The sequence below is a fragment of the Ascaphus truei genome, chromosome 6 (genome assembly GCF_040206685.1).
Source record: "Ascaphus truei isolate aAscTru1 chromosome 6, aAscTru1.hap1, whole genome shotgun sequence".
In the NCBI taxonomy this organism is placed as follows: domain Eukaryota; kingdom Metazoa; phylum Chordata; class Amphibia; order Anura; family Ascaphidae; genus Ascaphus; species Ascaphus truei.
The window spans coordinates 112,512,862-112,522,163 of record NC_134488.1 but is presented as its reverse complement, the minus strand read 5'-3'; the positions used below and the strand labels follow the sequence as shown (position 1 = coordinate 112,522,163).

Here is a 9,302-nt window from a genome sequence, read left to right as displayed (position 1 = left end):
GATTGTGTTTATTTAGCTTTATTCCTAAAGAAAAGCAACTCAATAATTAAGAAAGACATTCCCAGGAAAAGTTATCACTTCAAGTTAAACTTAGGAGAAACTGACAATGCATGTGTTGCAATGTGATGCATGATCCAGCACTGAAAGAATTAGTTAATACGACAATCAAGGGACATATTTTTGGTATTACTGCCTGTAAGAAGCGGTCACTGACATTGTTAGCGCCTTAATTATGTAGGTTTTGCATGTCTTCAAAACAATTTGCTTGAAGCATTTATTGCACGGCAGTATTTATTTGTTAATCAGCTTGAGTCATTTAATAACAATTCCACATATACATGTTATTTACATTACAGGCAGTCACATCAAAGGCAAAATAACTGCAAATGTGCTTCAAAAGCATTCAGGTCTTTATTACATTAAAAGAGCCATCCTCGAGCAAAATGCAAGTCCATGACAGTGATATTTTAAGGGATTACATCTTGGTGACTGATACCTTAAAAAAATCTAAAAACTCGAACGTTATTAAACATGTTTCAATGTTATTTTGCTCAGCTGTGGAGATCTCTTCCCATTGCTTGGGAATGCAGAGATTTGGTCACCATTTCTTAGGTTTTTTAAAATAATAATTTGCCTCCCTGTCCTGACCAGAGTACAAAGAGCAACATAGAACAAATGTGTGAATGTATTGGCTCCTCTGATCTTTCTTTACACAATGTGACTTTTAACAGCTGCTGGCTGGGGACCTTTCATTCAGATAATGGGATGTCAATTGGCTGCTTTGGTTGATATGCTGTAGATGCAGATGAGCTTGAAAATGCATCATTGACCCATGGCCATTATTACCCTAGATCAGGGGTAGCCAACTCCAGTCCTACCAACAAGTCAGGGTTTCAGGATATCCCTGCTTCAGCACAGGGGAATCAGTGGCTCAGTCCTATAATAATTGTTTGTTCTTGTATAGTGCTGCTACAGTAGTTGTACGTAGTGCTGTACAGAGACATTTTGCAGATACAGTCCCTGCTCCCTATGTAGTTTACAATCTATGTTATTGGTGCCCAAGGCACAGGGAGATAAAGTGACTTGCCCAAGGTCACAAGGAGCCGATACCAGGAATTGAACCAGGTTCCCCTGCGTCAAAGTCATTGCCAGTCAGTGTCTTTACTCACTGAGCCCCTCCTTCTTCTCCTGTCTCCTTCTGAGCCACTGATTCAGCCACCTGTGCTGAAGCAAGGATATCCTGAAAACCTGACCTGTTGGTAGCCCTTGAGGACTGAGTTGACCACCCCATGCCCTAGACACAGGTATAATTTTACCCTATACAGTATTTCCCTTTTTTCTCCACTGCTGACTTTGCATATTTATTAGTAAGTTGCACACAATTCCAAAGCGACAAGTCAGTTGTGGGCATCTCTTGATAAGGAGCAGGTAACATATCACATTATCAGTCTAACTTTCTTGATGTTTATTTCTAGTAATGCATTATTATTCTGCGTTTACAATTGTTTCGTGCAAAACCTGTACACTCCCTGTCAAGTTAAGCCTCCAATTAATTTCGCTAAGGGCTACTAAGCGTTGACCTGCCTGGTAATTAGGTGTCTTTTCTTTGGCAGTATAAGCTGTACTGTACATGCGAAGGAAGATGGGACATTTTATTAGTGATGCACATCTAGAGAAAGTTTTGCTGAAAGGCAGCAATAGATTATTAGTGGCATCAGCTGCTGTCTATCTAGTGGAACTGGGTACAACCTTGTGTTCAAGTTTCTGCCTGTCATACATGTATGTCCAGATCTAAAGGGTTTGGGGTAACGCACAGTATATTCCTTCTAGGATTAATGGCAGACAAGCTTAAATAAGCATCTCATCACTGATGACTTTCATTTCAGCTAAATTAGCAACACGTTTGATGGCAGGATAGGATAGAATGATAGGGCCATATCTACCAAGTGGTGCTTTGCCATTGGACACCTTCCAGTGCCGTAAAACACCTTAAAGCCCAATCAAGTGAATGGCCATAATCTGTCTGTTGGTGCCAGAGAATGAATTTTGATAGAAATAAGTAATTAATAAATATGGCCCACAATCCTGCCATTTATTGTGTTAAAAATGGTCTTAATTCGTAATATAAACTTGTGGTGTGCAACAGACTCAGGGGTCAAATTATTAAACTATTTTCCTAGAAGCTTGGGTACTGACATTTGTAATTGGGCATCATTCAGTTTTCACCCTCGATACGAAAACACCATCATATACTTAACAGGTTTGGGACATTTCAGGGCACATTTGCTAAACAGTTCTAGTCCAAAGAAACGTCCCTGCGTCAGAAGACACCTTGCAGCCCCTTTACTGGAATGGTCCTGTCAACTGTCTTCCAACGCTGGGAGGTGCCTTACAACATAGCACCGCTTAGTAATTCTGGGCCTTTGTCTTTCTAAGAATCAGATATCCTTAATATATTTTGGAAACGAGGATATGAAAATCACTTCAATAGCTAAATGGTTAGAGGAGGAAACATCTGTGACCTTTAATCTGGAAATATAAGGAAACCTGAGAAGACGCTATCATTATTTTCAATGCCTATCAAACCATTGTAATCGTTGACTGCCAGCCAGACCTGCTGGTCTTTGGTGAGTTGTACAAGAACCCCGCCAGATGTGACCTGAATCTTGTTGGACATATGGTCACAGAAGTTTGCCTTGATCTCATTGTTCACAAGCAGAGAGACACAAAGGTTGTATGCCTGGGAGACGTGATAGGTAAAATAGTACAGTCCTGCGATCCTACAAGTAAATCTTCCTGTGGCTACATTGTAGTCTTTATGATCATTAGTGATCTCCCTGGTGAATATGATGGGCGAATTTTTGGCAGGGTACTCTGCCGTCATTCTTGCCACTGTGAATGCAGATTGATACTGACGCTTATGATCGCCAGGTGTTCCATGTTCTCCTTTTAGGCCCAGCTCCCCTTTCTCTCCTTCAGGCCCATGGGGTCCCTTAGGGCCATTTTTGCCTGTAGGACCTGGCACACCTATGACTCCTTTTTCACCTTTCAGTACGTGGCTTCTGAGTGCAGCTGGGATACCTGGTATAATGGAAAATGTGCAATAAGCATCACTTGTCAGATATTCATGCTATTATAAACCCTTTTGATTCACAGACTTTCATACATTGCTTGGAGTCTCCAGTGGTAGTTTCATCACCCGGGCACTGCCAGGGGCCAGGGACCCTACATGGGACAGTCCTACTCGGGAGGACATTTGGAAATGATGATGGCAACCAGATTCTTACATTATCCTATTGCCACATGCAATGCCCAGGAACCCCCAGAGTAGTAATGATAAATTGTGTATTATACTTCCCTGTATAATGTCGGGTATAATATATCTGTAATGTGTTGTGCCGGCCCGGCTCTGTTGAAATGAAAATTCAGAGCCTGGGCAGAGCACAGGGCAAAGCAAATGGGTCATTTACCCCTGGTACCTCTTCTCGGGACTGTGAAAACTATTGTTGTAATGTTCACTCTTATGTGTTTGGAAGTACAGGATTTTAAAATCATATATAAATGAAAATACAGAGCATGGGCAGAGCGTAGAGCACAGGGCAGAGCAAGAGCACTGCATGGGCAGAGCACAGGGCAGAGCTCAAGGAGAGCACAGGCACAGCATGGGCAGACCACAAATCACAGCATGGGCAGAGCATAAATCACAGCATGGGCAGACCACAGGGCGTAGCATGGGCAGACCACAAAGCACAGCATGGGCAGAGCACAGGGGGGCACTTACCTCTGGTACCTCTTCTCGGGACTGTGATAACTATTGTTGTGCTATTCACTCTTGTGTTTTTGGCAGTACTTGCTTTTAAAGCATATTAAATATAGCAACAAGTACAGTATTGATAAAACTCACAAAGTGTCATATAGACTAGGAGTGCAAGCTCAACTTATTGTGCAGCGAGGTACAATGGGGATACTGAGTGCTATAAATTACATAAACAGGATGACGTATCAAATAAGGACAGTCTAGAGAGAATGAGGGTCAATGCTGAAACAAAAGGTAAAGTGGCTGCTCAATGTGGGACTGAGAATAAATCCGGATGGGGTATGGTCCCACCATACAGCTGGTCCCGTGAAGGATTACTACATCATCCTTAATATAATGAAAAACTATTTTTGTTACAGTATTTGTTGTTTGAATATTAAAAATGACAATTTGTAATATTTGATTTGTTTGAAAGAAAATTTACTTTTTGTCCTTGTCATTGTATTTAATATTGTCTTTATTTTTTTAATCAATAAGACACAGCATTAGTATCAAATAGACAAATTGCCCAGGACTATAGCCTAATGCAGTGATTTCCAACCTTTTTTGTTTGGAGGAACCCTTGAAGTATTTCGAAAAATCTCGGGGAACCCCTATCTGGCTGACACATATTAAGTTCGACAGGGGTCAGTCACAACATTTCACACCTCACGAGCCACCTCTATTCCCCACCCTCTACCCATGTATTTCTCTCCCATCCATCTCACTAACTCTCCCCCCTCCCGCCTCGCATGTATTTATCCCTTGCGTCTCTCTCTTACTCCCTCTTTTCCTCACTCACTCCCTCCCTCCGGCCCTCCTCTCTTCTCTCACTCGCCCCTACCTTCCGTCAATTACCCCACTCTCTCTCAATCCACCCTACAAAATACATACCAAAATACATACCAAACCCAAGGGGGGGGGGGGGTCTCTGTGGTCCATAGAGGAACCCCTGAGACTGCTTCAGGGAGCCCCAGGGTTCCACAGAACCCTGGTTGGGAATCACTGGCCTAATGCATGACTTGAACGCCACTATTATAACAGTTTTATTTATTATAAAGATGTTTTAAAGTGCCTTCAACCAGCTAACTGCTGCTCTTTTCATTTGAAAATGCTGTTCACCAACCTCACATCTATCAGCCTAAAATATATGAATGAAAAAGATATGAAATAATAAAAAATGAGGTAATACTACTTTATGTACTGACATATATGAATCGCATGTATATGCACAGCATATCATTCATTGTTAACTATAACAAAAGACTGCTTACTTTTTAATATATTACAAAAAAGAACAGACTGTATCATAACAAGAGTATATTATATCTCCTTGGACTTGAGGTTTCAGTATCCCCAGTGTCTGTCTTTAGTATCACTCTCCCGCAAAGCAAACTTTCCTTATCCTATCTGTTATTCTTTTTGCAATGTGATACAGCATTTACCTGCTTCACATCAGCTAGAAATGACCTCACTAATGAAAATACTCTGTGGTTCCTTTACAGCAGGAGAGCATCATCTTTTCTTAATCATAGCACATGTGCACCCAGATAAAAAAAAAAAAAACACAGCTAGATGACCCGGGCAGCAGAAAAGCTACACCCTTGAAAAATAAACACTTTTTGGTGATCATTTGTTTAATTGATTCTTATCTATCTTATCGTATGGCAGTCTTCTGGTTCAAAGATTTTCTGGCAAGAAAAAAAAAATGGATACTCCCATAAGATTGAAAGAAATGATTAGTTTTTTTTTCAAGTTTTTTTTTTTTTTTAAATACATTTTGGATGGATATCTAAAGATATTGTTTCTTAAACTGCCGCATAAAATAAGTTCATGAATGTTTCAATAACAGTTTCTCTTTAATTTCAACATTTTGGAAACATTTTTTAGCAACAGTACTGTATATTCTCCCAGTTTAGGTGTGAGATGTAGCCACTCTTGAAGCAGCAAAACATGTGCAATCTTACAGTATGTGTGTTTAAAAAAAAAAAAAATATATATATATATATTAGTTCTGTTGTATTAGATAATAGTGATTTTTTTTTCCATTTTTTTATTGAACTCTTAATGCCATTTTTATTTGGTTTTAAAGCATCTTTTGATTTCTATAGCAGGTTTTTGCCCACCTCCCCAGCAGTGGGGATCCTGTTTGTGATCATTTGTTGCCAATGTTCCCAGTAATTTGAGCTGTCAACTGTTTCAATAGATACTATTGCCTTTGTAATATCAAAATAAATTGTAGCTGTTGAGTTACACTGACTGAAGGATTGATTGAAACTGAAAGGCGGCCAATTTGTTAGGCACGCAATCAGGTTTTTTACAGATTTATAAAAGGAGAGCCAAATCATTACCAGCTTGGGTTAGAATGTAGAATTATACATTGTCGCATGCTTTATATATAGAAATAAGAAAGGCTCCTGTTCTATATACTATGAAGCCGCCTTCGCCTTGTTAAGGAAGATTTCCGCTTCATTGAATAGATAACGTTTTACTTGTTAGTGCTTTTATGTATATTTCAGGTGTACAACAATGTAAAAAGCTACACGGAGTATGTGGTTTCTGTGGAAACAGTATCAATGACCAAGATAAAAAAAAATGGTTGTACAAAAATACAAAGCCATTACATAAAATACAGCATCTAGGGTAGTTCATGTGGCATAAAGTATTATCTGCTAACATTTGACTTTACCTGGTTCCCCTTGAACACCTTTGTAGCCATCCCTTCCATCTTTCCCTGGGGTTCCGGGGATGCCTGGCAGACCAGGAGTGGCAGACGTGCATGGACAGGTCTCACATCCCACCAAGCTCACCAACGCCAGGAGAATAAGTCCAGTGCTCAGAGACATCCTTATGTGGCTGTTCATCTCTGATTCTGGAAAGAACTACACATCAAGCCATAGGATTAGCACTTAAGGGAGTTATAGTTATGATCAGTGTTCGACAAATCCATTAAAATACAGGCCCGTGGCGACTGGATTTGACCCCAGGCCCGTGGCGACCTCCTCATGGCCGACCCCAAGCAGGGCGGGATTGGGAGCGGGACTAGGTGGCCAGTAGATTTTTTGGTTCGGCGAGTAGATTTTTGGGTGATTTGTCAACCACTGGTTATGATATTGCTTGGGATCAGGCACATGACCATAATATTATAAAAAATAGATGAATGTTTGAAACGTTATAGCCCTCACCATGGCTACCAATTTGACTCATGTCTCATGGACTAGACAATCCATTTCTGTTTTCATTGAAACATTTTCTCTCCTCTGCACTAAGAATCCCATGTTACTTAAGAATGATTTAAGAAAATGATACAGAACTGTGCCTGCATATCTTGCAGACCTAAATACGGTTGGCAATGCTATTTCCACATAGCAATCCAGAGGAATACTACTACATGTGTGTGATTTGTGATTGTAAACATAGGTCTGAAAGGTAGCACTACTCACTTTGAGTACTGTAAGTTGACATTGTCTGAGAAATACTTGCTTGCAATTCTTTTTATATAGTTTATATATATATATATATATATATATATATATATATATATAATATATATATATATATATATAGATTTTTTATTGTAAAATTGGGGTACAGAAGGGAAAAAGGGTAGGGGAAATTGTTACGCATTACAGTACATCGGCATTCCTTTATTCATATAGGTAGCTCACCTTACTGAACATACATAATTGTAGTGTTGTACAAAAATCGCATACGTCAGTCACTCACGGGATGGAGGGATGGTGGGGGGGCAACCATAAGGGATAGAACACAGTAACTAACATGGGGAGGGGGTGGGGGGGGGGGGGTAGGGAGGGGAGGGGATGAGGGGGTGGGAGGGGATGAGGTGAGGGAGGGGAAATTACAACAGTATTCTCAGAATTACACCTCAGCGTCTCGTCCATATAGTTTTTTTTATAAACTAATAATAGTAAAACATATATAAAATAATAATAATAGTAAAAATAATAATAGTTTATTAAGTAAGTTTTTTTTAATCTTAAGTTCTGGTGTCTAAGGCATGGAAATAAGACATTTGTAGATGGATCTCACACTCGGTTTCAAACCATGTACTGTAAACAACAACACCCTTCTGAATGTTTCCAATGTGCGATCACATTGTTACATCACCTTACAGCCACAAGATAGATAACAAAAACCCAGAGGTCCCTTTACTCCTGGCTGGTTGTCTACCCCTCCCTGCAGATTCTGCACCTGAGTTTTATCAACCCAAATGCAGACATTTAAACTTTTTAGAGAGGCTTCACAAAGGTAGAGATGGGCACATTTTTTGGCGAATTTGGATCCGCAGCGGATCAGCCGGTTCCTTTGGTCCACGGATTTCAGCGGATCAATCTCAAAAAGGGGGATTCGCGGATGCTGAAACCTGTGGACGGATTTGTAGATCCAATCAACAGATTGGACTCGGCACATATATCCACGGGCTGTATCCAATGGCGGTTTTTCATGAATCCGTGCGGATTAAAACTGACCAAATCTGTTTGCAGATTTTACACCACGAAACAGATTTTTTGGAAAAAATCTGGGAAACGTTTTTGGGCGGATTCACCCATCTCTACACAGAGGTCTGATAACGGGTATCACAGTACGATCAGCGTTGACTGCAATTCATGTCAATGGCAGTTAATGCCGACCGAGCTCCGATACTAGTTATCAGAGCATTGTGACTCTCCCTCTTTAAATTAAAACAACGCTGGAAAAGTACCCCCATCACTGCTAAAGTGAATCTAGTATTGATGAACGACTTTGCTCCAGTCTTGATGAAACTGTGAGTTGAAATGCTGATACGTGGAATTTTCTCATTTAATATTGTGATTTTTAAGTTAAACTTGCTGCTGTGCTAAAGATTTTGTTTGAGTTTTATACTGTATCTTGATCTGATCTTCCCAACTGGGGACTATCAGCCAGACTCCTAAGTACACTCAATTATAATGTACTATTTCTAAATTGGGTATATCTCAAAGCGTGCAGAATAAGTGAAACCCATCCACAAAACAAACAACCTTCTGGAAAGGAAAGGAAAAGTTCTATGTTTCTTACCTTAATCAAGCTGTGAATGGTGTAACTCCCATGCAAGGTTTAGTCTCCCAGAGCACCGGACAAAGTTGCAGCAATTGGGCACTCGTTAGTAAACACGCATCGTGGGGGAAGTGCTTTGTTAAGCAACATGTACTCACCCTCCCATGGCCTTAATTTAGGGAGAGAGCCAAGTTTCAAATCCTATTTCACCTCTATTTGCTCATACATTACCCCCTATTTCTGCAGAGGAGTCATCAACCGCTGCAGCAGAAAAAGGGTTAAAACAGAACAGTCCCTTTCTCTTCTGCTTTATTACCCCGGGGAAAAAAACAGCAAGATCAGCTTCTTGGAAAGGAAACTGATTTTGTCAGGACATAATGTGTCATTTTCTAGAACAACGAGAATTAGGAAGTGGGGTAGAACGTTCTCTAAAAGTAGCTATATTATCAATGCATACCACAAGACAAGT

At 40.2% G+C, this 9,302-nt stretch overlaps 1 protein-coding gene across 1 annotated transcript; it reads right to left on the bottom strand.

Annotated features, from left to right (window-relative positions):
* Window positions 1-290: 290 nt before the first annotated feature.
* Window positions 291-9,061, bottom strand: LOC142497678 (complement C1q subcomponent subunit C-like). The gene is made up of 3 exons (XM_075605788.1): window positions 8,855-9,061; window positions 6,486-6,678; window positions 291-3,081 (listed from the first exon to the last, which is right to left on the bottom strand). Exons 2-3 carry the CDS (start codon window positions 6,658-6,660, stop codon window positions 2,525-2,527), a joined length of 732 nt encoding a protein of 243 aa, XP_075461903.1. The 5' UTR covers window positions 6,661-6,678; window positions 8,855-9,061; the 3' UTR covers window positions 291-2,524.
* Between the last annotated feature and the right edge of the window lie 241 nt (window positions 9,062-9,302).